Source organism: Lithobates pipiens, unplaced genomic scaffold (genome assembly GCF_037356315.1).
Source record: "Lithobates pipiens isolate NorthernLeopardFrog02 unplaced genomic scaffold, aLitPip1_a1.2 Scaffold_10, whole genome shotgun sequence".
Lineage (NCBI taxonomy): Eukaryota > Metazoa > Chordata > Amphibia > Anura > Ranidae > Lithobates > Lithobates pipiens.
Genome location: NW_027507686.1, coordinates 222,571,053 through 222,585,458, shown reverse-complemented (window position 1 = coordinate 222,585,458; position 14,406 = coordinate 222,571,053). Strand labels below are relative to the sequence as shown.

Sequence of the window (14,406 nt, the reverse complement as noted above, 5' to 3'; positions counted from 1 at the left end):
GACACATACATAAATACCCGCTCTCCCCCTCGACACATACATAAATACCCGCTCTCCCCCTCCACATACTGTGGTTCTTTATGATGGTTCTTTCCTCTGTGCAGAGCTCTTTCCCTTCTCAAAGTTGTTCAGGTCTATATTTAGCACATTTTCTACAAGAGCCTTCAGGAACCTGCTGCTGTTCTAAAAATGATTAAATGAAACGTGCTGAGCATTTATAATGGAAACAGCAGAATGCATTCTCTGAAGTAAAAAACCTTCTGCATGCAGCTTCCCTTCTTATACTTACCAGCAGCTCTCTCCCTTCTCATTGGCTTGGAGATAGCAGCAGGAGACATTGGCTTCCACTGCAGACTATCACAGCCAGTCAGGAGAGGGCGGGCTGAGTGTGTGTACATAGGGCCAGCTCAGGAATGAGCAAGAACGTGTGCCCCTGTAGCAAACGACTTGCTATGAGGGCACTCAGAGGTGGAAGGAGGAGCCAGGAGCGCCGACGGGGACATGAAAAGAGGAGGATTGGGGCTGCTTTATGCAATACTATTACGCAGAGCAGGTAAGTATGAAATGTTTGTTTAAAAAAAATTAAAACTGATACACTTTGATACCCAGTTTAAAGTTAAACTGGTTTCTCCTCCAAGCTGCCTTCAGTCTTCTGGGGGAATGGCGCCCAGCCTTCTCCCAAGCAAAAAACGTAAAACATGTGATTGAGCGCTTTCATAGACAGCCCTTCACAGTGGCGCCCTGCCTGCACATTGATGCAAAGAGTGGCACTGACTTTGCATTATTTAAGAGCACCCATTGCTGCAAAAGATATGACCAGCTTATAGAGATCTGGAAAAGGGGAGTGCCTAAAAAATCTGTATATAAATCAAAGAAAAGCATAGGACTTTGGCGGGGGGGGGGGGGGGGGGGCATTTATAGTGTTGGTTGGGAGATGGGGGGGGGGGGAAGTACTGAGGGCTGAGTGAGGAGATTCTGACGTTGGGCTTTAAATTGGAGTTATGGAAAAGAACGATTGTACAGTGTAGAAAAAAAAAGTACACATAAAAACAAACCAAAAAAACTATTCTAGTGACATTCAAGAATTGTGCTGCAGTGATCTACTAAACCCTCACCTAAACAACACTAAAGTATTCCTAAAGCCCAAGCGTTTTTTTTTTTATTTTACTTTAATGCATTCCTTGCACGAAGGTAAAAAATGTTTAGGTTAAAGTATTCCCCCCCCCCCCACCCCAAAAATACTTTCCTGAGCCTGATCTCAGTCCAGCACTGTGCACAAGAGCAGCTCCTCTCCTCTGGCTTCACAGCTGGTTACGCACTGCGCATGCGCGAGCCGCACTGTAACTGGCCGGGCAATCATCTGGGACCTGTGATGTGTCTCAGATGATTGGCGAGGGTGGGGGGGGGCTGGATCCCTCCTAAAAAGAGGGTATCCATTCCTCCCCCCAAAAAAATGGCATGCCAAATGTGGCATGTCAAGGGGTCAACTTCCGTTAAAGCAGAAGTTCCATTTTTGGGTGGAATTCCGCTTTAAGACTTTACAATCCCTTTAAACAGTTTGGGCTTGTTTGCCTTTCGGTAGTCTCTGAAAAGCAATCTCCGGTGAATCAATTTACAAAAAGTGGTACAGGAACAGCTGACGGCCATTCAGGAGGCCATACTGCCACCTCCGGAATGTCCTATTTCTATTCATATTATTATTATTTTTGACAGCCGAACAAGTTTTTGGAATGGAATTGCCATGCTTCAACTGTTTCCTAGTGTTTGGCTCGTGGTCGTGGCACCACTCGGTTCACTTGTATAGGTCACATTATCCAACGGTACCGCTCGACAGTGTGATAAGGGATATAGTAAATGACGCAGCCACTTTGTGTAAAGGGCTGTCGGGTGATCGTTGAACTACGGGGTTGATTTGCTGAAGATAAATAGACTGTGCATTTTTGCAAGTGCAATTGCTCCAGAGCTTGGGAAATGATGGGGAAGCTCTGCTGACTTCCATCATCCAATCATGTGCAAGCAAAAATGTTTTTTTTTATTTTCCTTTGCATGTAATTGAGTATTATTTGTAAAGTAAACCTTTACCTAATTTACTAAGCTCTGGAGAAACTCCAGAGTGCAATTGCACTTGCAAAAGTGCACAATTGATTTGCCTTCAGTAAATCAACCCCTATGAGTCTAATGCCGCGTACACTCGATCAGATTTTCCAATGAACTTGTTGTCGGAAAGTCCGATCGTGTGTAGGCTCCGTTGAACATTTTCTGTCGGAATTTCTGCACACAAATCTTTTGAGAGCAGGTTCTCAAATTTTCCAACAAAACTTGTTGTTGGAAAGTCCGATCGTGTGTACACAAGTCCGTTGCACAAAAGTTCACGCATGCTCGGAATTAAGCAGAAGGTTATTGAACTTCCTTTTTCTCAGCTCGTCGCGTTGTATGTCACCGCGTTCTTGACGTTCGGAACTTCCAACAACATTTGTGTGACCGTGTGTACACAAGACAAGTTTTATTTGTGTATTATGCGGACTGAGACCTTCATAATCCTTTAAGCAAAAGCTATTAATTTTTGGGCAGATGCCAGCAGGTTACATAATGTGATACTTGGCTAGACAAGCAGTTATGCGGATCCACTTCTCAATATATTGCATACCAGCTACTTTTTTTGGGGGCACCAAAAGTAAGCCTGGTGCAAAGATGACTCCATTGGGAGCACAGCACCGTTATCATAGCTTCAGTAGTGTTTGTGACTTAAAACCTTTTACTATTCAAAATGAATACCAGGCAAAGAGATAAACATGCCACTGAAATACATTTATGGAATCTCTTATCTGCCAAAGGATTTTCATTTGTTCATCCAGTACTGGTATTTACACAGCCCTGCTGCACAACATATCCCTGTCTGGTAGGGCATTAAACCTAATTTGTTCTCTGCTGCAGTAGTGTAATACTTACAGGTCAGCTTGGGACCATTACAATGGTAAATTTGTGGAATGCAGATGTACCTTTTACATTTTCACACACTTAAGTCATTGTTATAGGCTCTCATCTTGATATTTTGCAGGAATGGGGTGTGACCCGGCTAACGTTTCAGTACGATTCTGAACCGTTTGGGAAAGAGCGAGATGCAGCCATCATGAAACTGGCCAAGGAAGCTGGTGTAGAAGTCATTGTGGAGAGCTCTCATACCCTGTATGACTTGGACAAGTAAGTCATGATAATAGTGTGTGTCTCTTTCCATATTAATGAACCTTTAGGGTAAAAGCAGTGGTGTCGAGCTCTATTTCCTCACATGCTGCATCACAGGGGCCAGTTGTATCTGTAAGACAAGGTGTCCAGATCACTCCCCCCCCCCCCCCCCCCAATCCATCGTTGGAAGTCCCACTCCTTTACATCACAGTGCACCCCCCCCCCCCCCCCCCACCTTGTGCTGCTGCCGGGAAGAAGCTGGAGACGGACTGGGAAGTATAAAGTGTAAGGTCTTGAGGAGGACCAGAAGAGGGCTGGAGTCTGCTGAATGCTGAGGCCAGAGGGGGCGCTGTGGATGTACAAAAGTTGCAGGATCTGACGGAGGAGTTCCATCATCCTCTCTACTGCCCACTGCTGAGACAAGGGGGGGGGGGGGGGGGGGAGAGGTGCAAGCGCCACATTAAATGGCCCGGTTGGCCTAATTCGGCCCGTGGGCTTTGTGTTTGACATGTGCTTTAGGGCTGATTTACAGCACACCTATGCATTGGTGTCAACGCATTGCGTTACATTCATTTTGAATATCACCCTGATGCACTAAGGCAATCCAAATGCATTGCAGCACTTGGCAATTCACCCTAGTGTGTTGCAGCAATCGTTTTGTGACATGTCCTAAAACTTGGGCATTTATGTGAATGAAAAGCCCATAGAATTTATTGGGCTGCTTTAAAACAAAGTCTTAGGCCACTTTTGCATCTTAGCTTGCTGTAGTGTAGTAGGACGGACGAGAAAAAAAAATAAAATCTCATGTGCATCTGAGGTTTTCTTTGCTCTGCTCAGTTCTGTTAGCTTGGTGTGGTAATCAGAGAGGGCAGACGCATAGAGGTCCACTTCCTGGCAGCACTAGGGTTGTCGGTTTGGATCCCCACCACAGCACTACCTGCCTGGAGCTTGCATGTTCTCCCTGTGCCTGCGTGGGTTTCTTCTGGGTACTCCGGTTTCTTCCCACACTCCAAAGACATGCTGGTAGGTTCCTGTCTAAATTGGCCTTTGTATGATTGTGAGTTAGGGACCTTAGATTTTAAGCTCCTTGATGACAGGGAGTGTTGTGAATGTACAATATACAGTATTGAGACATGAACATGGGAGTTTTAAGGTGCAAATTATTCAAATTGAGAACAATATCAATGTCATACATTTTGTTTAATTGGTAAAAATGTATTATGTTAAAACCAACACATGAAATTCATGTGGTCGTGGTACAAAAGTTTTTCGCCTCTCGCTTTCTCAGGAGCTTTTTGCAAGACCTTATGTACAATATCACTATAAATAAACTAAAAATTCATTTTTAAGTAAACAATCGAATGAGAACACAATACATATAGAGACCATATGGGTCTACAAATCTACATTTAATACACTGCACAAATTATATATATATATATATATATATATATATATATATATATATATATATATATACACACACAGTTCCTTGCGAAAGTATTCGGCTCCCTTGAACTTTTCAACCTTTTCAAAATTAAATTGAGTGCGGTTTCACTATCAAGAAGAAAAGCACCATAGACCAAGCAGTTTGATTCAAATAATTTATTTGTTGAAATCTGTATCAATGACAGACTTCCTAAATAAGCCACCTTTATACTAGAAAACATAAAACATATTGAAGACAAAAGGATATCTATAATTAAATACTAAATCACCAAGATCAAGCTCATAAATGACCAAAATTGAAGTCCAAACTAGACACTGATTATCAATCTTGATGGACGTAATGTTCCGTATATAGCAGAGTAATATCTCCTTATCATGTGTATTGTAATTGGTCAGTGATTTAATACAGCAAATATTTCCTCAATGAAGATGGGGAATGGTTATGACAAACCACAATAAATGATAATTAAAGAATGTTGCAATTTTTCGAATCAAACTGCTTGGTCTGTGGTGCTTCTCTTCTTGATAGTGCGGTTTTACTATCTCAATTTATTTTATGCTAACCATTAAAAGCACAACCACACCTCACAGGTGAGTCAGTGGATTCTTTACCTCTCTACAAATGGTGTTCAGTTTTCCTTTTCTTTACCCTCCATTTTACCTTCCCTGTTTCAACAAATGGTTTAAAAAAAATTTCTGGTGGCATACAGACCCAAAAGTATAAAATTGTGCCCGTGTCCAAATGTATATGGACCAAACTGTATATATTGTACATTCACATCAGTCCCAGCCCTCAAGGAGCTGTCTAAGGTCCCTAACTCACATTCATACATATTCTAAGGCCAGTTCAGACAATTAACCTGCCAGCATATCTTTTGGAGTGTGGGAGGAAGTACCCAGCGGAAACCCACATATGTAAACGCCAGGAAGGTAAAGTCATGGTTGGGATTTGAACCGATGACCCTAGTGCTGCCAGGCAGAAATAATAGCCATTGTGCATATGTGTATGCATATAAATTGGCTTTGTACGTGTGTTCTCACATTCTGCATGCCCGTCCCAAGGCTGAGCAATTGGGAGGGTTGAAGAAAGACCTGATGACCCAATAAAAAAAAAAAATCTGTGAAAATCTTTCAAGCGTGTATTGCACATGGTGCCTGCTTGTATACAATTGAACATATGTATACCTACATATACAATTGGTCAGAGGAATGTAGAACTGAAAGAGAATTGTAAGTCTACTCCAAAAAATGGCCAGCAAAATGCACACAGGAATGGGGGACTAAACGCTAAAACAGCGGTAACCACTTTCACTCCTTAGACCAGTGATTCTCATCCAGGGTTCCTCCAAAGGTTGCTAGGGGTTCCTTCAGCATTGGGCAATTTCTGCCTCTCTGATAAGTTCCCATGGACACCATTGATTTTTTTCACTATCTGTAAGGAGGTAATTCTTCCCAATGACCACAAGTGTAAGGACCATTCTTCCCACTGACCATTACACTATTGCACCATGAGTTGCAGATTTCTAATTTTTAGCAGGGGTTCCCTGAGACCAGAGAACTATTTCAAGGGTTCCTCTGTGTTGAAAAGGTTGAGAATGGCTGCCTTAGACAGTCAACCAACCACGCATTACTCATTCATGCCAAGGCAAGTGTGGGATTTTCCACACGTTCCCAGCAAGTGTTCACACCGCCACCTACTGGCCGCTCTTCCTTCCTGCAGAGTCACACAGCCTGGCATGTGCTCGGTGGGTTTCTGTGTCCCCGTGCTGAGCTGTCGCTCCTCCCTGCACGTGCACAGAGGACAGGGGAGATTTCGGAGCTTGGATATAAGCCACCGACATAATCGGTGACGCAGGGAAAAAAAAAAAAGAAGGAAATGAAATCCAGAATAAACGGTTGCATAAGTTGTTGACAGCACCAGGTTAGGAGAGAGAGAGGTCAGAGCGATGTAATGAGATTTTCCTCAGTCGGGCTGAACAGCAGGAGGCTTGCATCAGTATTATATAAAGATGCTGCTACAACACCGCATTCCGGAGTGTTTGATCAGCAGAACACCAGGCTGTAAAATAAGTATGTGGGTGTGCAGATCCTTTCATGAGCCCTACTGTATGAGATCAGAGCTGCTGAACCTGTCCTTCGTCCTCTGCAGAGGAGAGATGTGAGGCTTCTCTGTGACATGCGTTTTGCTCCAAGCATACGTTATGAGCTCCATCAAAGCGTCCCCGGGACCCAATTTTCATCCCACTGATAGAAATCAAGAAGATTTTGCATTGAAGAACATCATTCATCATTTCTAATATAATTTAAATATAAATCAAATATTTATAAGTCAAGTTAAATATAGGTCAAATAAGGACCAAGCCTGTTTTTTTTTTACTTAGAACCCCCAAACATTATACATTTTTTTTTCTAACACCCTAGAGAATAAAATGGCAGTCATTTCAATACTTTTTGTCACAGCGTATTTGCACAGCTGTCTTACAAGCGCACTTTTTTTGGAAAAAATTCACTTTTTTTTTAATTAAAAAAAATAAGACAACAGTAAAGGTAGCCCATTTTTTTATATTGTGAAAGATAATGTTACACTGAGTAAATTGATACTCAACATGTCACGCTTCAAAATTGCGCCCACTCGTGGAATGGCGTCAAACTTTTACCCTTGAAAATCTCCATAGGCAACGTTTAAAAAAATTCTACAGGTTACATGTTTTGAGTTACAGAGGAGTTCTAGGGTTAGAATTATTGCTCTCGCTCTACCGATCGTAGCGATACCTCACATGTGTGGTTTGAACACCGTTTTCATGTGCGGGTGCTACTCACTTTTGCGTTCACTTCTGTGCGTGAGCTCATCTGGACAGGGCACTTTAAAATTTTATTGTTTTTCTTTATGTATTTTTCTTTATTTTATTGATTTTAAAACGTAAAAAATAATAAAAATTGGGTCACTTTTATTCCTATTACAAGGAATGTAAACATCCCTTGTAATAGAAAAAAGCATGACAGGTCCTCTTATATATGAGATCTGGGCTCAAGAAATCCTCAGATCTCATATTTGGACTTAAATGCAATAAAAAAAAAAAAAAAAATGACAACTAAAAAATGGCCCTTTTAAGAAGTATGGGCAGAAGTGACGTTTTGACGTCTGCTATGGTATGGAGACAGGTGGGGGCCATCTTCCCCTTACTCGTATCCATACCATGAAGGAGAAGAACCAGATCGCCTCTGCCGCTACCGACTGTTGCATTCAAAATTTGTCGCCTTCCAGGGCTCCATCTGCACAGCTGCTTCATGCAATCACAGGGATCTGTGAATGAATAAACTAAAAGTTCTCAATGGACTTACGAGGGCACCGATCAGCGCCATTCACTCTTCCAGCTTTTTAACTGAAAACCACTGATCACGGGTACAATGCTTTGCAAGCTTCTGTAGGAATAAAATAATAAATGCACATATTTTTTCAGAAAAAAAAAGTGCATTTATTACTTTTCCTTAAAGGTGAACTCTGCCTTTTAAAGGAAACCAATCACAATTGGTCTTTGGGTGAGTCCTAGGGTCACAAACATGCAGGTTTGCTCTGAAAAGATTTCCACTTGCCCCCATATTTAATTTTAAAAAGGAGAAGTTCACCTTTCTACAAACAAATAATAATAAATGCACATCTTTTTGCAGGTTAAAAAAATGTGCATTTATTATTTTTTGTATTCGCCCGTAAAGCAGTGATTCTCAACTCCTGTCCTCAGAACCCAATAACAGGCCAGGTTTGCAAGATAACGGAAATCCTTCTCAGGTGATATCATTTGCTGCTCAGTGATTGCAGTATTCTAGTCTGCATCTCCCCAAGGTAATACGTAAAATCTGGCCTGTTCGTGGCTCACACCGTTGTCAGTCTGCAATCGTGACCGGGAAGACTACCCTGCAGTAGAGTGATTTTAAAGCGAAGCTTGGAGCGCAGCGTGGAAGGGATGGCGTAGATGGTTCAGAGAATGGTCTATGTGGACAGCTATACCCCGGATGCCTGCATACTTAGATGTGCCTGTTTTAATCATCAACCATGTGAGTTGCTAAATGTTGTACCTTCATTAAATGTAACCATATCGCTACACTTAGCGGCGCCTCTCCTTCTTCTCTTTTATACTCAGTTGTGACATGACGCTACTTGTATATCAGCACATTACTTGTTTATGTCAAAATGTATTTAAAAATGTTGCTTTTCTTGCAAAATTCTCTCAAACCAAAGTTTTACTTTATACTAGTTTAAAGATCACAGTGAGGACCCTATAGTGTCCCTATGGGAGAAAACTATACTGATGTTATATAGTTACTTTTTGTGGATGTAGTGAAAACCCTTTTGGACGGGGCATTGTTGTAAGGTGCACCCAGTGGGTTATTTTATCTTTTACACACTGACCAACATTACATTTGTACAAACTCTACAGTGCCTTGCGAAAGTATTCGGCCCCCTTGAACTTTTCAACCTTTTGCCACATTTCAGGCTTCAAACATAAAGATATACATTTTTTATTTTTTGTGAAGAATCACCAACAAGTGGGACACAATTGTGAAGTGGAACGAAATCTATTGGATTTTCTAAACTTTTTTTAACTAATAAAAAAATGAAAAGTGGGGCGTGCAAAATTATTCGGGCCCCCTTGCGTTAATACTTTGTAGAGCCACCTTTTGCTGCGATTACAGCTGCAAGTCGCTTGGGGTATGTCTCTATCAGTTTTGCACATCGAGAGACTGAAATTCTTGCCCATTCTTCCTTGCAAAACAGCTCGAGCTCAGTGAGGTTGGATGGAGAGCGTTTGTGAACAGCAGTTTTCAGCTCTTTCCACAGATTATCGATTGGATTCAGGTCTGGACTTTGACTTGGCCATTTTAACACCTGGATACATTTATTTGTGAACCATTCCTTTGTAGATTTTGCTGTATGTTTGGGATCATTGTCTTGTTGGAAGATAAATCTCCGTCCCAGTTTCAGGTCTTTTGCAGACTCCAACAGGTTTTCATCCAGAATGGTCCTGTATTTGGCTGCATCCATCTTCCCCTCAATTTTAACCATCTTCCCTGTCCCTGCTAAAGAAAGGCAGGCCCAAACCATGTTTGACAGTGGGGATGGTGTGTTGAGGGTGATGAGCTGTGTTGCTTTTACGCCAAACATATCGTTTTGCATTGTGGGCAAAAAGTTTGATTTTGGTTTCATCTGACCAGAGCACCTTCTTCCACATGTTTGGTGTGTCTCCCAGGTGGCTTGTGGCAAACTTTAGACGAGACTTTTTATGGATATCTTTGAGAAATGGCTTTCTTCTTGCCACTCTTCCATAAAGGCCAGATTTGTGCAGTGTACGACTGATTGTTGTCCTATGGACAGACTCTCCCACCTCAGCTGTATTTCTCTGCAGTTCATCCAGAGTGATCATGGGCCTCTTGGCGGCATCTCTGATCAGTCTTCTCCTTGTCTGAGCTGAAAGTTTAGAGGGACGGCCAGGTCTTGGTAGATTTGCAGTGGTCTGATACTCCTTCCATTTCAAAATGATCGCTTGCACAGTGCTCCTTGGGATGTTTAAAGCTTGGGAAATCTTTTTGTATCCAAATCCGGCTTTAAACTTCTCCACAACAGTATTACGGACCTGCATGGTGTGTTCCTTGGTCTTCATGATGCTCTCTGCGCTTTCAACAGAACCCTGAGACTATCACAGAGCATGTGCATTTATACAGAGACTTGATTACACACAGGTGGATTCTATTTATCACCATCAGTCATTTAGGACAACATTGGATCATTCAGAGATCCTCGCTGAACTTCTGGAGTGAGTTTGCTGCACTGAAAGTAAAGGGGCCGAATAATTTTGCACGCACCACTTTTCAGTTTTTTATTTGCTAAAAAAGTTTAAATTATCCAATAGATTTCGTTCCACTTCACAATTGTGTCCCACTTGCTGGTGATTCTTCCCCAAAAAATTAAATTTCATATCTTTGTTTGAAGCCTGAAATGTGGCAAAAGTTTGAAAAATTCAAGGGGGGCGAATACTTTCGCAAGTCACTGTAGTAGTTTGCATATTCCTCCACCTGTGAGGACAACCAGCACTATAATAGTCACATCCAAACCTCCCATTTTATGTTTACTTCACCCTCCTGTATGCATCTGACTGCGTCCGGGCTCAGACACCCAGACCTATTCGCAGGTAACTGGTGTGCGACTACCTGATAACATCGGTCATTGCTATTCACAAGGTCACCTGTCATTTGACGTGCTGACTCTTGCCACTGGAAACCCATGTGAAGGGGACCATAGACTGCGGAGACCAGCGTTACCCCTTCTTTGCTCCCAGTTTTCAGTAAATACCTGTATATCTCAAATTACTGTATCTTGACTCCATACCCTTTTTCTTTTCTATACAGAATCATTGAGATGAATGGTAACAGCCCCCCGCTCACCTACAAGAGATTTCAGGCTATTGTCAGCCGAATGGAGCTTCCTCGCCGACCTGTACCCAGCATCACACGTCAGCAGATGGAAAAGTGCCGAGCAGAGATTAAAAGCACACACGATGACACCTATGGTGTGCCGTCTCTGGAGGAACTCGGTAAGACTTTTTTTTTTTTATTTTTTTTTTTATTGTGTTACTGGTAAATGCCCTAGTCTAAACCATTGTTTCTCAAAGTATTTCAGGCAAGGTGCCCTTTAAAATAATTCAGTCTTGAGGCATAATAGTTAAAAAAAAAAAAAACTATTCTAAAGCTACTTTCACCCTGAGACCCTTTACAGGCGCTATATCGCTAAAAATAGCGCATGCAAAGCGCATGTAAAGTGTCTCTCCTTTTACTCCAGTGTGCAAGCCTGAGTGATTTCACACTGGAGCGGTGCGCTGGCAGGACGCTTAAAAAAAGTCCTGCAAGCAGAATCAGTGTAAACACTGCTCCTAAAGCGCCACAGAAGCGCTGGCAAAGCATCGCTTTTAACCCTTTTTTGGCCGCTAGCGGGGGTTAGAAGCGCCCCACTAGCAGCCGAAAAGCACCGCTAAAACTACCGTATCATCAATGCATCAGTGTGAAAGTGCCCTAATAGTTTTGCATATTGCAGCAACATTCACACACTTAGGATCCCAACGTTGGAGGTGATTTATTCTTCCAAAGCAAATATACGTTTGTACACTGGTACTGACTAGTATTCTTTTCTTTTCCCTCAGTTTCTCTTACTCAGCTAATGTGACCCCAGTGCTGATGGAGAAGGGCAGGGGAGGGACAAACTGTGCAGGGGCCTGACATCCTCCTTATCAACCATTGACCTCATTGGTTGTTAGGACACTGGCAGCTGGAAGGTTGTAATGGTGCACAATGAAAACATTTTGGCTTTGTGTAACTAAAAGGCAGGCATAATCAAACCTCTTGCTTGTGTACAATTTTGGGCAATTTTTAGGCATTTTGCCAAGGCACCCCTGATGAGACCTGAAGGCACCCGGTTGAAAAAGGCTGGTCTAAACAGTCCTGTGGACATTAGGTGGTAAGCTTGCCCATTAGAGCCCCTTTCACACAGGGCACAAGGCAAACTCCATTATGATCAGCAGGGGATCTGTCTGCTGACTCCCTGCTGACTCCTGCAGATCCGACAGATGACAGGTCCGTGTCTTCTCAGTTTATGCAGAGCGGGCATGGACTGAGCTCGCTCTATGGACCAGTGAGTGTATATGGACTCCGCTGTCCGTATACACCAGGGGTAGGCAACCTCGACCCTTCAGCTGTTTTGAAACAAGTCCCACGAGACATTGCAAGACTCTAATAAACACAGGCATGACTCCTAGAGGCAGAGGCATGATGGGATTTGTAGTTTCACTACAGCTGGAGGGCCGAGGTCTAGCAGCCAATCACTAGGCCCAGGCATCATCACATGACCAGGGGAGTAAAATCGCAACTACTCTGGTTAATGTCTGATACTAGGATGCAGCTTGGACCCCTACTATACTGCCTTGCTTTTGGCTGTGCCAGGCATTGTTTACTTTTATTTTTGTTCCTGGCTGCCATGTTCCAGATATATGAATATGTGTTGTCATTGAGGATGTGTTTGATTCCTAGATTGGCTTTACTGTTTCTCTGCTTGTATGATTGGTAAGAGCCATTTAGACTGTAAGTTTCTCTAGGGGCAGGGAGAGGTGTATAGAGATCTATGTACTCCATAACGCACTGCAGTCTGCTATAGAACTATGGAAAATGACTCACCTGAATTCATCGGGTTCAGGGGAGGATTCTGTGGTCTAGGACCAGACTGGTACCAGATCAGATCATTTGCCCCATGTGCCAGGTTTGTGATGCAATAATTCATTTCCTTCTACTACACAGCCAGCAATCACAACTCCTGGACAGAGGTGCATGGTGATCAATATAACGTCCTACTCATACTAAGATGTGAAAAGCTATGAAGTACAAAAAAGCAAAATATGAGAATATTCATGAGTGCCCTTTAAAGTTGGATTTGTAATGCTTTTAGGCCTAATTACACGTGGTAAAAATGGGCGGATCAACCGCACTTTCACCTGGGCGCTTTTCAGAGTGGTGGTAGGGACTGCCGCTGTGTGAACCTAGACTTTGCCTTCTACAGTAGCAGAAATGAAAATGGCGATAGAGGTCCTTTAGAAATATTGTTACATATTCTAATCATGTGGCCTGAGTTGTTGTGTTTTAGTTCACCATACGACACAACCCGGAAACCCGAGCTCTCTCAACGAGAGACTTGTACGATGAACTATACAAAGGTTAATATCAGTATTATAAATCTTTGTCTATGTTGTCTCAGGTTTCCCGCGGGACAATCCAGGAGCAGCAATGTGGCCCGGAGGTGAAACGGAAGCCTTGGCCCGCCTTGACAGACACTTGGAGCGAAAGGTGCGTGTGATAGGATGAATTTTGTGTGCTTTTTATCCCTTACACATCAGCTGGCCGACTGTTGAATGTCCATGGTGACCTAGTGGTTAGCCCTGGTGTGCTGGGTTTAGTTCCTACAACTCTTGCCAGGGTCCCATTTGTTGCATATGGTTTGTGTATTCTCTGTGTTTGGCTACGTTGCTTTTTCAATGCTAAATTTTCCTATAGAAATATTGTGATATGGTGATTGGCTACCATCCATTTTGACTTGGCATGTGTCCCTCTCTGGATAGGGGAGCTTTCTTTTCTGGTGTCATTTGGTGTTATTTGTTTGAGTACTTAAATTATCTGTGTCTGTTGCAGGCTTGGGTGGCCCATTATGAAAGACCCAGGATGAATGCCAACTCTTTACTGGCAAGCCCTACGGGTCTCAGCCCTTACCTGCGCTTCGGCTGTCTTTCCTGCCGACTCTTTTACTATCGGTTACGGGAACTCTATCAGAAGGTAAGTCAAACTGTCAGATGATGTCTTCAATAAATTGTTTCCCTGGTCACAGTTTGTCAAGTCAGGCTTTTGCTAAAAAAAAAAGCTGTAGGTGAGGTGGACTCTGTACTTAGTGCTTCCATTGCCAAATGTTTTACTGTTTTTAAAGTGATTTTAAAGTCCTAGTTTTTTTAAAAATAACAAACATGTTATACTTACCTGCTCTGTGCAGTTGGTTTTGCACAGAGCAGCCCCGATCCTCCTCTTCTCGGGTCCCTCTTCGCTGTTCCTGTACCCTCCCTCCTTTCGAGTGCCCCTACAGCAAGCAGCTCTCTATGGGGGCACCTGAGCCAAGTCAGAGAAGGTGTTTTTTTTTTTTTTTTTTTTACCTTCATGCACAGAAGGTAAAAAAACCTTGACCCTTTGCAACCA

At 42.7% G+C, this 14,406-nt stretch overlaps 1 protein-coding gene across 3 annotated transcripts in view; it reads left to right on the top strand.

The window, feature by feature from the left end:
* CRY2 (cryptochrome circadian regulator 2) overlaps positions 1-14,406 on the top strand; it is a 113,296-nt gene that overhangs the window by 46,402 nt on the left and 52,488 nt on the right. For all 3 annotated transcript variants that reach the window (XM_077461957.1, XM_077461950.1, XM_077461966.1), the window contains 4 exons: positions 3,059-3,201; positions 11,035-11,219; positions 13,424-13,512; positions 13,855-13,995. In XM_077461957.1, coding sequence (XP_077318083.1) covers positions 3,059-3,201; positions 11,035-11,219; positions 13,424-13,512; positions 13,855-13,995 — 558 coding nt within the window. The remainder of the gene's footprint in view (positions 1-3,058; positions 3,202-11,034; positions 11,220-13,423; positions 13,513-13,854; positions 13,996-14,406) is intronic.